At 45.3% G+C, this 21,002-nt stretch overlaps 1 protein-coding gene across 8 annotated transcripts in view; it reads left to right on the top strand.

Annotated features, from left to right (window-relative positions):
* TTC7B (tetratricopeptide repeat domain 7B) overlaps positions 1-21,002 on the top strand; it is a 256,147-nt gene that overhangs the window by 144,991 nt on the left and 90,154 nt on the right. For all 8 annotated transcript variants that reach the window (XM_045451860.1, XM_045451858.1, XM_045451859.1 and 5 more), the window contains 6 exons: positions 2,188-2,271; positions 3,299-3,403; positions 5,346-5,463; positions 7,613-7,670; positions 14,087-14,159; positions 16,883-17,043. In XM_045451860.1, the coding sequence (XP_045307816.1) occupies positions 2,188-2,271; positions 3,299-3,403; positions 5,346-5,463; positions 7,613-7,670; positions 14,087-14,159; positions 16,883-17,043 (599 nt within the window). The remainder of the gene's footprint in view (positions 1-2,187; positions 2,272-3,298; positions 3,404-5,345; positions 5,464-7,612; positions 7,671-14,086; positions 14,160-16,882; positions 17,044-21,002) is intronic.

Raw genomic sequence — 21,002 nt, 5'->3', positions numbered from 1 at the left:
TCCTGGCCCCGAAGTAGAGATGCTTCCACGGTCCTGCCCGAGCTGCCCTCTTTGATGTTCTTCAAAACCTCTTCTGATGGCTTCAACTGTTTTCTCAAATGTACTTTTCCCCCAGTTATTTTTACTGTGGTAAAATACATGTCTTACCTTCTTAACCATTTTAAAGTCGTGCAGTGCAGTGGCATTAAATACATTCACAATGTTGTACAGCCATCAGCACCATCTATCTCCGGAAATCTCTTCATCTTGTAAAACTGGAACTGTCCCCATGAAATGCTACCTCCCCCATCCCCCTCCCCGAGCCCCTGGCACCCACCATCGTGCTCTCTGTCTTTGTGATCTTGACTCTTCTGAGTACCTCATACAAGTGGAATCATATGGTATTTATGTTTTTGTGACTGGCTTATTTCACATGCAACAGAATTTCCTTCCTTTTTAATCTGAGGCTGGATAATATTCCATTGTATGCTTATATCTCACACATTTTGTTTATCTGTTCATCCATTGATGGACACTTGGGTCCCTTCCATGCTTTAGCTATTGTGAATAAGGCAGCTATGAACATCGGTGTTCAGATACCTGTTTGGGTCCCTGCTTTTAATTCTTTGGGGTCTGTCTTTATGCCAGTACCGTACTGTTTTGATAGCTGTAGCTTTGTAATAAGCTTTGGAATGAGGAAGTGTGAGTCCTCCAACTCAGTTCTTTTTTATGATTGTTTTGGCTATTCTGAGTCCCTAGAGATTCCATGAATTTTAGGATAGGTTTTTTTTATTTCTGCCAAAAAAAAAAAAAATGCCATTGGGATTTTTATAGGGATTGTGTCAAATCCTCAGATCACTTTGAATAGTTCTGACATCTTAATAATATTAAATTTTCTAATCCATAAACATGGGATGTGTTTCCATTTATTTATGTCTTTAATTTCTTTCAGCTCAAATGTATGTCTTTTTTTAGATTTTTCTCTTGAGGCCCCAGATTGTCTCTAATTATCATCAGTAACCACATGACACCTCAGACTCACCATGTCCCTTACCAAGCTCATTAATAAAACACATTTCTTCCCCAAATTCTCTTTATTCTAAAAATTTTCTCTCTCTCTCTCTCTCATAAACACACACACACACACACACACACACACGCGCGCGCGCGCGCATATGTGTGTGTTTACACAAGGGTCTTCTCTGTCATGGGTTTGCTCCCAAGTATACAAGCCAGAGACTTTGGAGGCCTCCTTCAGCCTCTACGCTTCACCAGTCATCCCTCCCCCCTCCTTGGCTGCCCTGTTTTTGCTGAAGTCTCTAGACCATTCTATCCACCTTATTCCTGGTCTATCTTCATGCTGGTCACATATCCCTCTCCCCACCCCCCAAATGATCCTTCTAAAGCTCTGATGTGATCATATCACTCTGTGCATAGTGAAGCCTATTGTAGATTACCCACCTAGGTGGGTCCTGAGGTGACAAAGTCAGGATTTCTGCCCTTGATGGTTTTTCACAGTGGAATGTGGCTGGGCTGGGGCAGGAAAGGTGAAGACAGTGATATTAATATACAGTTATGAACTTGAGGAGCACCACCAAGCCTGGGGTGGAGGAGGGAGATGGAACATCTTTGAAAAGGAGCTGCCATGTCAGACTCTCAGTGACATGGGCCCAGCCTATGCCAGCCTCGCAGCCTCATTCCGCCCATTCCTGCCTGTGTGCCCTGGGCTGCCTTTATTACTGGACCATTTGCTATCATCGAGTCAAAGCATACCCTCTCACCTCCACATCTCTGCTTATACCCCCCTCTTCCAGATCAGAGCTGCATTTTTTTTCTTCCTCATTAATCAAGGCCCAGCTCAAGTAGCATTTTTCCAGGATGCCATTTCTCAATTCTGTGATTACTTGCCCCTTGTTGGGGCACATATCAGTCTGGGCCTTGTGTTTGAGTTGTTTATGTACGTGCCTTTTTCTTTGCACTGGATGAAAAACTACTTAGTCAACTGTGGATGGTCCTGGCTTCTGGCACAGTGACTCATACCCTGTGGGAGCTCCTCAGGAGGGGTCTGGTGGAGGATTAAGTCTGACGCATTCGAGGGAAGCAGATTTCGTAGGACTTACCTTAATATGTGTAGACACAAACTCACACATATCCCGTTGTGACACTGGCAGTTCTCAGATGTCTGCATTTATTCTTCTTTGCAACCAGTGCTTGGAAAGAGCCATGAAGTTTGCCTTTGAGGAGTTCCAGCTGTGGTACCAGTTCGCTCTGTCCCTCATGGCCGCCGGAAAAGTGAGTTGCCCTTTGATGCGTGATCCTCTCTCTCAGTGCTTCATGTCTTGGAATTCCAGGGGGTGATATCACACCTTGTAGATGTCTACACCAACTATCTGAAACTCTCCTGTGGTCATTTATAACTAAGTCATCACATGTAATGATTTGGGAGCCAAACACGCACATGCCGCTGAGAAGAGAAATTCTGAAATATTTGCCCTTTTTTGGCCACTGTAACTTTGTCGTGTGAAGGCGGGACTTAAGCTAAGGCTGGTTCTCCCAGCGACCCTTTCACTCATTTGGAAGTATAAACATATTCCTGGAGGGGGAAATCATCCCGTTGTTTTTAGCAATGCATTATATCAGGCAGCGTAGGATCCTGGTTGAAAGCTTGGGCTGTGGAGCCTTGCTGCTGGAGTCGAGGCCTGGAGCTGCCCTCACAGCTATCACTGAGGACAGGTCACTTAGTATCTCCATTTCCTCCTCGGCGAAGTGGAGACCTAACGGCGCCTCCCTCACAGAACCGTTATCGGGTAAATGAGGTAAAACCCCTAAGATGCATAGAATAGCACAGGTACACACACAATAAAGGTAGTAGCCACCATTCTCGTTAATTCGGGCCATTTAGCGAAGCTGCCATCTAGTGCCTTGTTAAGTCTGAGATATGAGATTATTTGGGCCAAGTGGAGACAGAAATTGAGTATGGCGTACTTTAAATTGTACCGTTTATTTTTCATAATAACGGAAGCCTTCGCTGCCTTTATTTATTTATTTTTTTCTTATTTTTGCAACGGCTACACAAGTAAGGAAAAAAATTAGGGTGATTCCAGGGAAGCATTTCTACTTGTCCTAACCACAGTTTACTCCCGTCACTCGAGAGCCCCAAGCTCTGGTTGTCACCATCCTCAGGCCCCTGCTCGCTTGGGTTCAAAGTTGAGAAGCCTCGCGAAGAGGCCACCCTTACCGAAACCCCTCAGGGAAGGCTTCTGTATTTGGTCCTGTCAAAAAAGTTTGAGTTTTACAGAAATAATTTCCTTTTGCCAAGTCTGCTCGTGCCGTGAAGGTGCTGAAAGAGTGTATCCGTCTGAAGCCCGACGACGCCACCATCCCACTCCTCGCCGCGAAGCTGTGCGTGGGCTCCCTTCACTGGGTGAGTAGGGCTGGGGCCCCGCGCGCTCAGGCAGTGACCTCTTTCACTTCAAAACACTTGAGAGAGAATAGTGGCAATTCATCAGCTACCCAAAAACAAGGCCGCCCAAAGCCCCAGACCCCAGAACCCCTCCGGCCTCAACGCACCGCGCCAGGACTGAGGAGAATCACGTTCCCAGGATACTCCAGGGTTTTCTTTTTCACAGGAATGTGCTTCAGTTGATGAAAGAGGCAGAACTGATAAAAGAGAATTGGAACTCGTACTCACACCAACCTTGCTGTACGCAAAGAAGGGATGCGGGACTGGAAAGGTGTATGTCACTGAGTGATTCACTCTTAGCAGAGCGGAGGTTTTCTATAGAAGAGAAGAGTCATTCTCTCCTGCAGCTCACGTGTAAACCAATGCTGTTCGTCCCTCCTCCTTCACGTAGGCTTTCCTCTCGCTCAGATTTGAATTTGGGAATAGTCCCATCTGTAACAGTGCTAGTCCCTCAAAAAAAAATACCGTTTGAGTAGAAAGTAGAAAAGCCAGACTAACCGCTGAGGTGGCGGTATGGATCATTACCACAGACGATCCAGTTTTAATTTCTTTTCTTTAACTTCACGTCAAGATTAATTAGAAGAAGAATTTGCTCCAAAGACCGAGGTGCCTTGCTAAGGACTTTTACTGTTACGGTCCTCGCTGCTTGTTTTTTTTTTTTTTGTTTTGTTTTTTTGTTTTTTGTTTTTCCCATTTATTCTCACGCAGCAGGACGAAAGTAAGCCCTGGGAAGAAAGTGTTCTACTTCCGCTAAATTGTGCTTGGGGAAGTGTGGAAGGAAAAAGACATTTTGAAAGGGCAGGTTCTCACCTGAGGCTCACAGCTCTGAAGGCATCGTGTGGTTCATGCACTTTCGGACAGTTCGGTGCCACAGGCGAGGGAACCACAGAGGCAGGCTCCAGCAGTGGGCGGAGGAGCTGGACAGACCCTTCCGTTTTGAAAATGCCACTTTCCGGCGATGACTGTCGCGCCCCTTCCAGCCATGGCCTTGTTCGTGACTGTCACGCAGATCTCTCCCTAAGGCCAAAAATAAACTGGACTCTCTTTTCTTGTGTGTAAAGATGAGCAGAACAAATCTTTTCTGTATATATATTTTTTTACATTTTTATTATTAAAATTTCCAAACACCCCACAAGTCAAGAGTGTAATGAACCGCCGGGTACTGTCACCCAGCCTCCGTGGCCCCAACATTTGCCATATTTTGAAGAAACAAATCTTATTATTTTGGCTTCTAATAAATTGTGCAAAAGGTCTTACTGTGGGTGCCGTTCCCGGGTGCTTGGAAAGAGCCATGAAATTTGTGGTCCTTTCACATTTTCTCATTGGAATCTGCTGATGTGAGGTCCATGGTGCTCTGCATTGTAAAATAAATAGATGGGGGGTTCTGAAATTTTTAACAGCTGTGGGAAAGAGAATCCAAGCCCAAATGTGTTCTTTTTGTCATTAAAAAAAAAAGGAAGGACCAGACACCAAATGTTTTAAGAACTTTATTATATATAACATATATATTATATATAAGTTACATCTATAATTATTATAGATGTTATTTGTTTACAATCCGATTTCTGAATCCCTAGCACAGCCCAATTACAGAACAAATTAGTAAAAACTAAAGATGAAAAAGATAGAACCCCACCAAGAATGAAAATGACCTTGGAAAAGAAGTGAAAAAAAAAAAAGGCATTAAGGCAAACTCGAAAGAAAGAAAGGCAAGGTGGGAGCCCTGAGGTCTGTCAGACAGGCTCAGATAAAGAGAACAGAATCACCAGAGTGGAATTGGAAGACCTGGGAGTTATTTTCACAGTGACTCATCAGAAATCTGGTTTTGCCAGCAGACGCTTATGGGAACTCATGTTAGAAATTCTGCAGGTTGTTGTCGTTTTCAACTTGTCTGGTTTTTCAGTTGGAAGAGGCCGAGAAGTTTGCCAAAACCGTCGTTGATGCGGGAGAGAAAACGTCAGAGTTCAAGGCCAAAGGCTACTTAGCTCTGGGGCTCACGTACAGTCTGCAGGCCACTGATGGTGAGAGAAGTCCCGCCCCAAGGGATCTGGGCTCCTCAGGGCTGGGCTCCCTATGCCTGCACTGCAGGGTTGCCACAGCCCTCACAGAGGACTGTCGCAGGAGTATGCATCTAAGTTGGGTCACTCGGGTGTGCCGTCCCGTGGGGACCTGCTGCTGCTGTCCTTTTCGCTTCCACTGGTTGGAGAATCAGAGCGTGGGGGCGAAGGCCCTGTGTGCCAGGTGCACTGACTGGTGGTGCACGGGGTGCCCAGCTGGCAGGTGCAGGGTCTTGAGAGATGGTTCACCCAGCCCAGCCTGCACCTGCGTCTGCCCTGGCACTTGGCTGGGCTGTCCCCATGTGAAGGGATGTTGTGTCTTAGGCACAGGAATGTGGAAGAGTTTAGGGCCAGCCTCCTCCAGGAAGCTTCCCTTGACTGCTCAGGATGCCCCTTCCCTAGTAGCACATTTTAGTTCACAGATATGTGCACATGCTGTGCAACAGCTTACCAGATACCCATGCGGGGGGGGGGGACATGCTTGTTGGATGTACGTAGAATTTGGGGGTCCCAGCTATTTTTTAAAAATCTTAATTATGTTTTGTACACCTGATGAAGCTTTCAATGGTACGTTTGCAGGAAATATAAACTGATAAATTACTTTCCTGAACTCTTATTATGTCTTTAACATTCTGTTGTTAAATATAACACGAATAAAAAAAAATTTTCCAAAGCAAATGCATCATTAACGAATGAGGATACAGGAAATATCCTTGTAATCACCACCCTGCTCAGGAGATAGAACCTTACCAGCCGCCCGGGGAACATCTCCTGTCCCCCCACCCCCACCCCCCCGCTCCTGATCACAGTCCCCATGAAGAAAAAACACCATCCTGACTTGTATAGTGTTCACTTTCTTTTTCTTTCTTTATAGTTTTGCTATAGTTTACTTTACAAATTACCCCAAATCCTCTTCTCCTCTGCCCTAAAAAAAATCAAAGACCTTAGAGAAATTTCACATTATCAATCGATTTTCAATAATGGGCTTGGGTTTTGTTTTTGTTTTTTGTTTTTTTTTTTTTTGGTTTTTTTTTTTGCTAATCTTTTTTGCATACATGATATACTGGCAACACCCAGCACATTGTTTTAACTATGGGCGACTTTCAGTGAAGTTTAAGTTTAATGCCGTATATTTATCCAGATAGAGTCTTAGTTTGGACCCCAGCCCTGATTAGCTCGGTAATTTTGGGAGAGGTGCTTGACCTGTTGAGCCTCATCTTGCATTCATGGTTTAGTAGGATCGCCTGAGATGCTCTCTAGCTTAGTCACTATTGTTCTAAGTTAGCTATGGCCCTCTGGGACAGCTGTCCACCATTCTCAGTATCATGGCCGGAGGGGATCGGCCATGCTGGGTTGTTCGATAGGGCCTCCTCAGTTCCAACCCTAAGCAGGTTCCTCCAGGACTTTTTCTCATGCCCTAGTAAAAAGTACCTTTATAGTTCCCATGACAGACCTTAAGGAAGCCGTTTCTCATATGTTCTATACAGGGGACGTGTGGCCTCACAGCAAGATGGCCTCACACTTTTCAGCTGATTTTCTAGTATCAGTTGTGGGTTTGCCTGGTCTATCCCTTATGTTCACATCAAGGTATTAAAGGTCCTGGCCATTGTCCAGCGTGACTTAAACCGGCCTTGTATGGCATCAAGCTAGTTCCCTTGGCCCAGTATCATAGTTGTCAGTGCCAGAAGGAACCGAAGTCCGTCTGATCAACACCATTGGTGCTTAAATCTCTCTGGACCATCCAGTAGAGGCAGTCTTCCCCCCCCCCCCCCCCCCCCCCCCCCCCGGAAGCCACATGCCCGCGCTCGAGAAAGCAGACGCGCTCCTCTCTGGAATTCCCAGCTGATCTTTTGACAACAGCCCCCTATGCCTGGGGCATCAAGGTGACCAGCCAACTCATACTGTCCCCTCGGCATGGCTCCACAGTTGTGCCCACAGAGTGCAACCGTCTGGGGGCGGTCTGGGCTTCATTTCCCAGTGCCCGGATGGGGCTGGGCACACAGTCCTGTGTTGCTTTTAACCCAGTTGCATGTACAGTTTTTATGATGAGCTTTGTGTTTGTCAGAAACTCCCCGATCTTCCATGCCACTGACTAATGGAACCCTTTTCTTAGCTTCTTTGCGAGGGATGCAGGAGGTCCTACAGAGAAAGGCGCTTCTTGCATTTCAGAGGTGAGTGGGAGTTCATCTTTTCACTCGGCTGTGCATAATGACACCAAAGTATGAAAAGTATAAAAAGAAGAGATATTTATAAAGATTATGTAAACAGTATTTTCCCCCCGGGAGTCTTTTCATCTCGAGCACCGAACACACAGTATCAAAACTTGCTGCCCCACTTGTTGCTACGTAAATCGGCATTGTTAATCTGTTTATCCACTTGGGCATGTTATTCATTCCTAATTAAATGATTTCAGCTCTAAGAAGATGGACACTTTGTATGTCTGGAGAGATGCTTCCTTTTATTAAAGACAATTGTCATCATCTAGAAAAGGGATCATTTCTTTTCTAGCCTTTGTTTTTTTGTTTGTTTTTTTACACATCATGCTGAAGATGTTTATAAGAAATGAAAAGGCCAGATTTTAGGACAGTTTCTGAGATGCTGTGATAAGACAGGCCAGCAAGTCTCAGGACCCCGCACTGCCGCTGAGCTCCATAAGCCTTGTGATTGTCTCCATCAAGTATGCTCTTCATGAAATTAGGAGGGCACCTTTATAATTAGAGAATGCTCGAGTGACCTCTCGCATTCCTCCTTGAACTTGATCCTCATGCCAATAAGACAGACGAACAAGTGATGTGTCTACTGCAGGTAAGGGACTAAGGTGTGCAGGAGGGAAAAGAGTTGCCAGAGTCACACAGCTACTGAAGTCAGGGTAGAATCAAGGTCGCCTGACTCCCACTCAGCTTTCCTCGTACCTACAATACTTTGCTGCCCTAATTTTATTCCTTACCACAGGTATAATAAATCACCCAAACGAATCATTGCTTGCAGGGGTAGCCCCGTGATGTCAAATCTTGAATCGGTATTGATCCTGTCACCTTAAATGTATCTGAGTTACACTGATTTCTTGGAATTGTATTAGAAACTTCGTTACTTATCTGAAAATTTTATGAGGACCTCTCAATACCAAATAACCTCTGTTCAATTTCTTTTTTTAGTAACTGGGGTTGCCTACAGATTTGTCACTGCGCACGTGTCCCTTTTTTCATGAAATCATTATCACCCGGCTTCAGTTACTGTGGGACTCTTTTGTCTCATTTCTTTTCGTTTCCTAGCAGGCATGCTGATAGCTTCTTCCCTTTTGCCAGTCCCAGACTGGTTAATGACGCAAAGTACCACTTGACATCTGCAGACAGACCTCCTATCTCCATGCTAAGCTTTTGTTAACGTTCTTCAGCATGGAGTGTGGAAAGCATTTCCATTTCAAATGATTTGGAGTTTCACGTCCTGCAGTCCTAGTTTGTAAAGCCCACACATGGATGCCTATGAAAAGTGGCCATCACATCTGTTTCATTTTTCTTAAATCGGCACATCTTCCCGACTGTCTAAAAACAGCTATGGCGGTGGTCTGCCTTGAGCTGCCAGAATTCGTAACTTCATGTTATATAACAGCTATTCCATTGGCCTGAAATCCCTTTTTGTTCCTTTTTTTGCTTGGGTTTTAATTCATGGAGATTTTTAAAAATATTAGTTCATATGGGAATAAAGAGTAATAAAATCCTGCTAACCTACACGATCATATTGGGGAAGGCTAACCTAAATTAGTATTTGTGTGAAATAAAGAATATTTTTCAAAGGAATAAAATTATTTTGTTTCAAGTACGTTCATTAGCTAGAGCTATTCCAGTGCACTGGAGACTTAACAGAAATCTATAAGGGAATGATGTGAGGTAAATAAGAATGATTTGTATTACTTCTTAAATGTAAATGGGTATTTAAAAACCACTTGGCTGAGAAGTACTTATTTACTGTGTATTGTAAATCTTCTGCCCACAATTCTGTTTATACCGTTGTTTGACAATTTTTTTGTTTAAAGAGAAAACAGTATAATTCAAAAAGGATGATGTTGGGGCTCCTAGCTGGCTCAGTCAGTGGAGCGTGCAACTCTTGATCTCGAGGTTGTGAGTTCGAGCTCCACGCTGGGTGTGGATCCTACTTTTCAAAAGAAGGGGATGGGGTTATAGATATAGCATGTGAGAATTAACTCTTAATTATGACTGGAGTCAGAATTCAGAAAGATTTGCTTTCTAGTGGATTCCAAAAGTCAATTTTTGAAGACCTCCTAGTTGCATGACTGCATCTTAATACTGAGACCCTCAGCTGTTTGCTGACTCATACACTCAGCCCAAGCAGCTGAACCAACTCATTTGCCTGGTATGAAAGAATCACGAGGAAAAACAGTGTTGTCTTCCGAGCTTTCTGAAGACACACAAGTGGTCTGAGTGGCTACTTCTGTGCTCTTGTGTCCTCCAGAGGAAAGCAAGTCTGCAAACAGTCGAGAGCATGTTTCAGCAGCTTGACCTCCCAACGGCAGCAATCTGGGCTGCCCCACAAGGAAGAGGTGACATGGTGTCATTCACATTTGCCATATAAAGTGTTACAGGGGGTCCAATCTCGCTTTTTTTTCTCTCCCCCTCCTAGCTTCAGTTTAAGTTAATGTGGCATGTTTTATGCACAGTTCGTCAGGAACTGGGCAGTTTCCCAGAATATGGGACTTTCAGTACTAAAACCAGGAATATCCTGGGCAAACTGGGACAAGTTGGTCATATCCTATGTGTGTAACTAAAGGGAGGTTCCTGAGTAATAACTTTCATCAGGTTTGTATTTTTTATTTCCTTAATAACACACAGATCCCATGTCCACTGTAATTAGGACTAATGGGACCTTAAGAGTTGGCCAAACAAGGCAATGGAGTGTTATGCTAGGGAGACAAGGCCTCAGAATTTCACTTCTGGCTTTACCTCTTTTGCTGGATGCTCTTGGACAGGATGCTTAATAGTAGATGCTTCATAAACTACAGTTGTTCTTGTTACCAGGTATGTGTCTTATGGACCAGGTTCAAATTGGTCAGCCTTCTCTATATTCTTGGTTCATCTCTAGAGGATGTTGGAACCAGAGTCTAGGAAAGCACTAGAGTGACCTCAAGGCATTCTGAGTTTCAGCCAGGTGGTCTGGGAGGCCCATCCATGCTCTCCAATAGCACCCTGGCATACCTCTCCCAGGACATGCTCCCACTGCACTGTAACGATCACTTTGGGTCTCCCCCTCTGCGGGGTTGTGGGGAGCTTCTGAAGGAAAGACGCTTGTGTTGTTCTTTCATCTCCTTCCTCTCCAAGAGGCTAGGACATGTCCTGGCATTGCAATAGGTACTGCATAATATGGATGGATGGATGGACGGATGGATGGATGGATGGATGGATGGATGGATGGATGGATTTGTGGGTGGATGTGTGACTAGGATGGATGGATGGATGGATGGATGGATGGATGGATGGATGGATTTATGGGTGGATGTGTGACTAGGATGGATGGATGGATGGATGGATGGATGACTAGGGTGAATGGATGGATGAGTGGTGGATGGATGATTGGTTGGATGTGTGAGTGAATGGATAGGTGGATATGGATAGATGGATGAGTGGATAGAGGGGTGGATGGTTGGATATGTAGATGGAGGGATGGATTAGTGGATGGATGAATGACTAGGATGGATGGATGGATGAGTGGTCAGATGACTAGATGGACTAATAGATGGATGGAAGGGCAGGTGGATGGATGGGCGACTAGTTGAGATGGATGAAAGATAAGTGGACAGATGGATGGATGGATGGATGGATGGATGGATGGATGGGTGGATGACTGGATGGATGGGTGGGTGACTTGGGTAGGGGGATGATGGATGAGTAGATGGATGGACAGATGGGCAGCCTCAATGAGCCAGCAATCTAATAATTTTTTCTTATAGAAGAGAAACTGACTTAATGGATATGGAGGTGCTTTGACAAGGGAGGTGCTTTGTGAGCATCCATGGGGTGACATTTTTAGGTCTTTGGGTTTCTCTTAGCAGCCTTACCAGGTGCTGACTCTATGGGAATGGGCTTTATGAGGCTGCTTTAAGTCCATATGCTGAGTCCAGCAGGCTTACAGTTTTCAAGATCGCTACTAATGTCTTTCCTCTCACTTGCATTGCTTGGTCATTTCTGTTGAGCACGTTTTCTGTTGGCATAGTTTTGTCACAGGAAGCCTAGCTGCTGAAACTGTTCTACATGACCGAAGCAAGTTTTCTGGAGTCCACATGAGCCCCACACTGTGCGCTTTTTCTTGTTTTCTTGGGCATTCTCCTTATCTCCTTTTTTCTTTCATAGGCTAAAGTGGTCAGTTTAATTCATTAGCAAAATTATTGAAATAAGATTTTTCAATGTGTATGTTTAAGTTGTGTCCTGTTAGAAACTTGGCAGTTGGGTAGTCAAGTTGGCAGTCTTCAGGTTTTGTCCTGATGCACCCCAGAAATGCCAAGATTTCTGTCGTTCCTGGTTTGTTTCTTTCATAGTGCTGTGGCTGGCAGTTAATCGTTATTTGAGGAGGCCAGAGTGGGCCTTTGGTCAGAACTATCCCCATCTACTCCCTGAACTCACCAAGCCGTTGCCAGCTTTTCTTGGTTGGTGTTGGGCAGAAGCAACCGTGACTTGGTTTAACTTCATTTGTGACAAGTCTAACCTGGCCTGAGAAAATGGTAGCTCTGAGGAATTTGGGGTTTTTTTTGAGGGTTGTAAAAACCTGGCTTCATCCATTGTGAAAGAAGATAAGATAAAATAAATAATGCTAAATAATTCAAAGTCTCTTCATAATTAAGTGTGTATTCGTTTTCCCTGAATAATTGGGAGAGACAGAAAACATGACATTCCAATTTCACTTTTTATGGACACCAAAGAAAAAAAAATTCTTTGATGTACAAATTCATGGAAAACCAATACTTGTAAAATCATAAAACCTGGAGCCCACCGAGTAGGCCTCTGGCAGAAATACGACATTTGAATTTTTTTTTTTAACGTTTTATTTATTTTTGAGACAGAGAGAGACAGAGCATGAACAGGGGAGGCGCAGAGAGAGAGGGAGACACAGAATCTGAAACAGGCTCCAGGCTCTGAGCTGTCAGCACAGAGCCCGACGCGGGGCTCAAACTCACAGACCGTGAGATCATGACCTGAGCTGAAGTCGGACGCTTAACCGACCGAGCCACCCAGGCGCCCCAGAAATATGACATTTAAAAGGACAACACGCACACCTCTTTCAGTCTCAGCCTCTTACATGAGGGCTGTGTCTTGAGGCAAGATGATGAATGAAGATTCGCAGGAATGGGGGTTTGGGTCCTTTGCTGTTGAGTGTACCTAAAGGACAGTCACCACCCCAGTTTCCCCAGTCCTGCACTGGAGCTACCACATTTGTCTAAACGATGCCCTACTTGTTGGACCCAGTAGCGTATTTTCTGGGTCCCAAATACCTGGAAGACTGTTTAGCCTTTTTCTCCACAGCAGACAGATGGTTTCTGCAAAAGGTCTTATTACTACAGGAAGACATCCTTGACGTGTTTGCTGCCATTGAATACATAATGATTTGGCTTCCTTTTCTATCTCAGATTTGTTTTCTGCTGGTAGAAGATTCTCCTTTAATCCCAGAGTGTTGACAGAGGCCCGTGAAGGGTTGTGTACTGTCTGCCCCACCCCCACCCCCAGTGGTAATTAGTCGGCCCCGTAGTGCCTTTTGAAGAAACTGAAAGTTTGTTTTTCTCTTCCTACCAGACTTCTGAACACAGACTGCTGCCTCGTCGAGTCACATTTTGAGTTACTCTTGGTGAAATACAATTGGCCTCCACATAAAAGCAAGAATGACTGTGTTTGCAATCAAGTAGGAGGCCAGTACAGCCTCTTCCCCTTTGCTGTCAAAGGCCAGTTAATAAAACCAAGCCTAGTGTCTGGCCACAGAGACTTACATGCATAGTTACGCAGACTACATTAGTAAGCTGGAGGGAGCTTAGTAGAAGCTTCAAAAGGCGGAATGAGAATCCTCCTCTTCCCATGGTTCATCAAAAACCAAAACCTCATTTTACAAGCAAAGCCAGGTCTTTGATTTTCATACGGTTTCCCTGAAATCCCGACATTTGGAGGGAGTAGTGTTAAGGCCAAGCCAAAACTTAACCAAAGCAGCCGTCACCTTGCCAAGTGTACTCATAGCCTCACCGTGTCCTAGCATGACACGTGGGCTTCTCCTGCTCAGCCCAAGGGAGGCGTCTGCTGGGGGGTTGGGGGGTCAGACCTCAGGGCTTTGTGGCTTCACCTCCTCAAAGCCAAGGGTCCTTGGCTGCCATTTCAGATGCTAGACGAAACACAGAGGCAGGCTCCGGCGCCATACGCACACACAGCCATAAGAGGGAAAACACGTCACACTTGCTAATGGACAAAAGAGGAGAGTTTAAAGGAAACGTTGCGTAAATATGTGGCCTGCGTGTAAAACTGCAAATGGGAATACTCATTGGATAGGAAGGGTTCAAATGGCCTCTCCTGCGTTCTAATGGCCATCAATACTTTTTCAGGGCCCACAGCCTGTCACCTACAGATCACCAAGCAGCTTTCTACCTGGCTCTGCAGCTTGCCATCTCCAGACAGGTCAGTTTCTCTCACGTTCTCTGAACTTGGTGTGCGCGCCTCCCTCTGAGGCAGTAGCTGGTCTTCTTTCACTGACCCGAAGCTGACCCGAAGCCAGTCTCTTCTCAGAGGATGCTGACTCCTCACGGCACAGCCACTGGTGTTTTGGTCAGTTTGGGCATCTGCCGTGAAGACACACATGTCCCGGGCTCCGCTTTGGGAGATTACGTCCACACATCTGGAGGGTTCAGAGGGCAACACGGGCTGCAGCACGTGGCAGACCCCCTGAATGAACCCAGGAGTCACCAAAGAGCCTTTGTCCCTTGCTGGCAGACCCAGTGCCGAGCTGCGCGGTGGGGATTAGCCACTGGTCATCGTAAGGTGCTGGCGATTGACAGGAAGTGGCCGGCACGCATGGGCAAGAGGTACCAGTTTCCTTTATAACATGTGGAAGAGAGGGACAGTCACAATGGCTCCCCCTCGACATACGGGACTCCTCAGCACTCTCCTTGCTGGAGAGGCAAGCTTCGCTGGCCTTCCTCTTCCCAACAGCAGCTTCCAGAAGCCGTCTTGACCATTCTCATACCCTCCCGTCCCCTCCCAGCTGCTCTGAGAGTCTGGCCGCATGCCTGCCTGCCCACCAGGTGCAAGACACTGGTGGTAACCCCAGCACATTCCTGAGTGCTGACTGGAGGGTGAAGCAGAGGTCAGTTCCCCAGACATGCCATTCCCCGGATAGGCCGGGGCTGTGGGCATGCTTCTGACTCCCCGCGGGCCTGGGAATGGTGTTGAGGAGTGCCTTCCCGTGGTGACCCGGGGACCGAGGAAACCAGAATGCCTCCTCTGTGTGGGCCCTGTCGCCCGGCATGGTAGGGCTCACAGCTGGACGGATGGGGAGCTTGCTACTGCCTCAGCTGCGCACTGGGGGTCGACCCCCCGGGCCCTCCTCCACCAGGAGCGTCTCTCACCTTCTTCCTGAAACCTCCTTCCTGCAGGAGCCATCTCTTCTCCTTCCTCCTGCTCAGCTCTCCTGTTCAGGACCTGTCTTCCTCCCTAGACTTCAGGTTCCAAGAGGGCAGGAAGCTGTCACCTTCATCACTATACCCTGGTGCCTGGGACACTGCCCACCATGTGTTAGTACCTGGTAACACTCGTTGAATGAAGAAACCAGCTTTGAATTCCTTCCCAGTCAGCTCTCCCTTAAGGCCATCATGTTGAATCCTGTTATCAGTTTGTCCCTGATTGCTCTGGTCACCCCTGCAGATCCACACCAGAAGTACACCTGCCTTCGACCTTCCTAACAGGAAGCTGAGGGCTGTTCACGCAGTGGGTTGTCTCCTCGAAGAGAGGTTACATAGGTGGGGCCTTGTGGGTCCAGCCGCTATCTTTGCAGGCCCGCAGTGTGAAGACACCAGACCTCTGTGGGAGAGTGTCCCTGCTGGGCAGGGGCCCCAAGGCTGTGGCCCTCTTATCTTTAGAGCCAATGCCATTTGCGCAGGAGGAGAGGACAGGAGAGGAATCAGAAGGTCTAGAGCCACTCTTGACTCAGTCACTCACTAGCTAGATGGCAATGCTCAAGTCTTGTCACCTCCCTGGACTCGGCTCCCTCCCTGTAAACAAATGGCTGGGCTGGATGAGCCCTCTCCCAGGCTGTGACAGCCCTGATTCTATGGCTCGGTGGCAGAAAGTCTCTGTAGCCAGGCTTTATAACTTAAATCATCCTAAATGGAATTTCAGAGAGGAAAATGAATAGGTTTGGGAAGTCGTGGCTTCTTGCTACAGAGTGAGGTTACCGAGGGCTGGGAAGAAGCAGGCGAACAGAGAAGAGGTCTGGACTGGAGTTGAGGCAGGGGGACAGGAAGCAGTCCCTGGGTGGTTGTGTAAGAATGCTTCAGTCCTGAGCTCTATTTCGAAATCCAGTGTCAGGTTCTAATTCCCCCCAGTTACTGTTAAACCTGCACGGAATTTCGGGCGTTCAAATATCCATTATGTATGCATTTTATCAACCCTGGTGCTTGGACAGTTTTGAAGAGTCTTGCACAGCTCTTGCATTTTAAAGGTTGAAGTTTTATCTCACCCTATTTGAATTTGGATACATCTGCTTTGTATGCGGCATTGCAATGTGTTCCTTGGATCAAGTTATTTTAGGTTGTAGTTTGGAAAGGTGTGGGGTTTTTGTTTGTTGGTTTGTTTGCATATTTCCTTGATGCCTGATGGAGATGTCCAGGACAAAGGAACTTGAAAAGATTCACGGGTGTCTGATCCTTTGGAAAGCTCTGTTTGAGGTTTTGTAATTTCTTATGTACTTTAGTTCACTAATACTTCAAAAAATGAGAACAGTTCAGCTAAGGCAGCTTAATTACACTAAAAACCTCTGGCAACTTGTATGTGTCTCCATTGTGAGTGAAACAACCTTGGGCATAATCAAGAGTGGATCAGTTTTGTGGAAAAAGAGAAATTGTGTTTTGGAGAGAAACAAAAGATTTGGTATTGGCAGTTTTACAGAGAAGCAGAGCATCTAGCATCACTCCGCAGGTCATACTGTCTCTTGAAGAAGACATCTGTCTGCATGTTTGTGGTTAATATCCTGGGGCTATCACAAAGGTTAAAATCTGAATGTGGCACAGGGTGAAGCAACTTTGATGTTTATGGGGAATCAGATATTGAAATGGTATCTTCTCGTGTGTGTGTGTGTGTGTGTGTGTGTGTATTTTAAAATTCTTTTTGATTTTGTTTCAAACCAGATACCAGAGGCTCTGGGGTACGTCCGCCAAGCTCTTCAACTTCAAGGCGATGATGCCAACTCCCTGCACCTTCTTGCCCTCTTACTGTCTGCACAAAAGCATTATCACGATGCTCTGAATATCATTGACATGGCCCTGAGTGAATATCCAGAAAATTTTATGTAAGTGATCCTGGCCTTTTGTTTTCCCTTACTCAGAAGTTATTAACTTTACTTCTTTCCTCCTTCCATCACTCTATCTAATTTAAGTCCTTCATGGATACCCTGAGGGTAAATAGTACAAAATTCCTTTATTCTTGTTTTTCCATGATATTTAGAAACAAACATAGCCTGTTAGGTCACCTTATTACGTTAAAACACCTTATCCAGTCTTTCCCAATGTGTGTGTAGCTTTGGTGCACATTAGATGATTTAAAAATTTTTTTTTTTAACGTTTATTTATTTTTGAGACAGAGAGATAGAGCATGAACGGGGGAGGGGCAGAGAGAGAGGGAGACACAGAATCCGAAACAGGCTCCAGGCTCTGAGCCGTCAGCCCAGAGCCCGACGCGGGGCTCGAACTCACATACCGTGAGATCGTGACCTGAGCCGAAGTCGGACGCTTAACCGACTGAGCCACCCAGGCGCCCCAAGATGATTTTAGATGGATGGTGGATGAACATTTTTATTTTTTAAGATGCACATTAGAAAAAATATACCTGTGTATCAAAGTGTGATTTCATAGAAATTCCTGCTCAGAGGGAGACCACAGATTTTTCAAATGAGTTGTTTCAAAGTCAATTTAAAGAAAAATACGAAGTAAATGCTAATACAGATACACACGGATATGGCACCAGTTAAACCGAGCCGACTCCAGTGCCTGAAGCCTGGGAAACAGGCTTTATGGCTGGTTTGTCCTGGTCACCGGCGCCTTCTGCTAGTTCCAGGCGGTTATCATCTTTTAGGCACCTTGCAACAAGGTACTGACCTCTTTGTACCTTGGTTTTGTTCTCTAGGAAATAGAATTCCCTAAATAAATCAATTAGTGTCTGTACCTAACTGAAGAATTGACATTGTAAACTGCCATATGCGTGTCGGTCTACTTGAATTCACAACATTCTTCCAAATCCCTGAATCCGGGCCTGTCGGTTAGGCTTTGTGGAGAAGGACACTGTTGTGTGGGTGCCTTGGTTCCCGTTTTATCCTCAGTGGAGTAGCCTGGTAACCAGTATACTGTGGCCAGAAACGCTGGCAGGTTCTAATTGTCTAAGTGGCAGGGTCAGTGATGGGGCGGGGGGGGGGGGGGGGGGGGGTGGCTTGGGGCGGGAGGGAGGGAGGGAAGGAATGCAGACGGGGGCTCAGGGCAGCTCCCTTCACTTTCAGAAATCAGTGCCGCCGTGGCGAATTTTAAGTGGCTCGGCTTTGGCTTTATTTCCGTGCCTCATCACTTCACTGTTTTTAATCAGTGCGTTTCAGCTCTCCTTGGAAAATTGGTTCACGCATTTCCATTACAAACATTTCTTTGTCTTCAAGTGAAAAGGGCAGTTCTCTTCTCCCCATCGAGAAAATTCTCATTATAACCCAGGAAACCTCTGACTAGAGATTTCTTTTGTAGGTTCAGCTATTTGTGCAGAGTGAATTAAAGAGCTCTGCTGCAGTGTTTTTTTTACTTCTTGCAGGCCTCAAACTTGCTCTTTTGCACACCGAGTGTGTTTCTGGATTGTATCCAAAGCCGGTTAGCCCAAGGAATCTTAAAATGGTGAAAGCACTTTAAAAAGGACTCGGTCCTTTACCCATCAGTAAAGTGCAACCTGATGCCGTTGAATTCGGTTTCTCTCATCAATATTTATAAAGCGGCATTCCTTGCCTCCCACCCCAACACCTTCATTAGACGTTAGACTCCCGCGTGTGTCTCCTGTGTAGACAGCCTCGGGTGTCATCCGAGAGGAGGCTTATTAAACTAATAGCCACGCCACACAGTGAGCAGTAAACAGTGGTGGCTAATATGGTAATGCTTCCAAGTGACAGCAGCTGACAGCCTTTTCAAGTAGAATAAGTAAGGAACAGCAGTAGAGATATTTGAAGAATGCAGGCCTGTTATTTTAATGTTAAGCTGTAAGCTCAAAAAAGCAAAGCATATGGCAGCAGGTCTGAGAGCAGCCAATGACTTGTTTGCTTTTTAAATATTTGTATTTCTTCCTATGTGATGGGAAACTTCTTCCCAAGAATACTTTGTGAAAAGTTGGGGCCAGATGTAATTGGTGGATCCCATGGTTTCTTTCCAACGTGGGTAAAACATTTCATCACCAACCTAAACAAGACCATGTGGGCACCTGTCCCGAATGCCGACACGTATTATCCGTTTGTGACAAGCTCGTCTCCCGCAGAACCGTAGGCTCTCGGAAGCCTGGGAATGCCTCATGTTTCTCGTGTCCCAATGGCCATACACAGACTGAGGACATGCTTGATGTTTCCTCCTAGATAACTTGCCAGATGGAGGAGAAAGCCCCTCCCACAGTTGGGCTTAGGCCTGTTTAACTGTTGGGCAGTTAAACTGTTGAACAGAGCATTGATTTAGCTAGCCTCTTAGCCTGATGCAGAGAATAATAGACTTTTTGGTCCCTGTGAAGCTCATTCAAGGTACTTAAGTGCCATCTTTTATCATTTCATGGTGACAGTAAGGATAAGTAGTACTTGAGAGACCAGCTGCCCCCCTGAGGACGTTCAGCTGTCTTAGCTAGTGCATTTAAGGCATTTGTACATGGTAATCACTCAGTAATTGGTAGGAATCCATGTTATTGGTATTACAAGTCCTTCTACAGTGTTCTCAAATATGATATTTGAGAATCCTTTAAAATGATTGTTATTAAATATTGAGTAAAAGCTAAAGGTTATTTATTAAATATATTTAAAATAATAATACAGTTAACATGTGTGCTCACTTCTTAGTTTAAGAAAAGGAAAATTAATATTGCCTATGAATTTCCTATGTATCCCTGCCTATCCTATCCCCTTACCTCTCTAACATCTCCGGACGTTAACTGCATCCTGAGTTCTATGTTGAGCATTCCCTTGTGTTTCTGTACCATATCTGTTTGCAGTCCCAAAGAATGAAAATTTCTGGTTTTGCATATCTAAACATTTTTAATGGAATTGTACTGAGTATATCCTTATACTGCTTGCTTTCATCGTGTGGCATTGTATTCTTGGGGTTGGTCCTTACCGCCTGCAGCAGCAATTTATTCTTTATACCGATAAATAGTATTTTATTATACAAATATACCAAGATGTATTTTTCTAGTTGATCGCAAATGGGTATACAGGTTGTTTTCCATTTTCAGCTGTTACAAACAAAGCTGCTGTAGATATTCTTTTTTTTTTTAATGTTTATTTATATATTTTTGAGAGAGACAGAGCGCAAGTTGGGGTGAGGGTGGGCAGACAGAGAGAGGGAGACACAGGATCTGAAGCGGGCTCCAGGCTCTGAGCTATTGCAGGGCTCAAACCCACAAACTGCGAGATCATGACCTGAGCCAAAGTCAGATGCTTAACCAACTGAGCCACCCAGGCGTCCCAATATATCCTTGTACAGGTCACCTGGTGCACATGTGCAAACACTCCAGGCATTATGTAGCAGTGAGATTGTTGGGTCATAGGGTATCTGCATCTTCCATTTTACCAAATGATTCCAAACTATTTTCCAAAGGGGTTGTGCCAGTTTCCCACCAGCAGTGCCCAAGAGCCCATGTGGCTGCCTACACCAATACCCGGTGTTTCAGACTTATTTTTGGCAATGGTGTTACATTGTGAATTTAAGTTGCATGAGGTTGCATACCTTTGTATTTGTTTATTGGTCATTTAGCTTTTCTGTTTTGTGAAGTACAGGGAGAAATCTTTCTTCTTTCCTAATTGGGTTGACTTTTTCATACCAATTGGTGACATTTCTTTATATATTATGGTTACGAGTCCTTTTGTTGGTGACATGTGTTGTAAAAATCTTCCACCAGTCTGTGCCTTGTCTTCTGATGAACAGAAGTTCTTATGTTTAAAGCGATTGAATTTATCAGTTATCTCCTTTATGGATTTTACTTTCTGCATCTAGTTTAGGAAACCTTACTTTCCCTTCTCTAGGGTCACGAAGA

Source organism: Leopardus geoffroyi, chromosome B3 (genome assembly GCF_018350155.1).
Source record: "Leopardus geoffroyi isolate Oge1 chromosome B3, O.geoffroyi_Oge1_pat1.0, whole genome shotgun sequence".
Classification (NCBI taxonomy): domain Eukaryota; kingdom Metazoa; phylum Chordata; class Mammalia; order Carnivora; family Felidae; genus Leopardus; species Leopardus geoffroyi.
The sequence above is the reverse complement of the archived record's forward strand: the minus strand, read 5'-3'. Positions and strand labels throughout refer to the sequence as shown.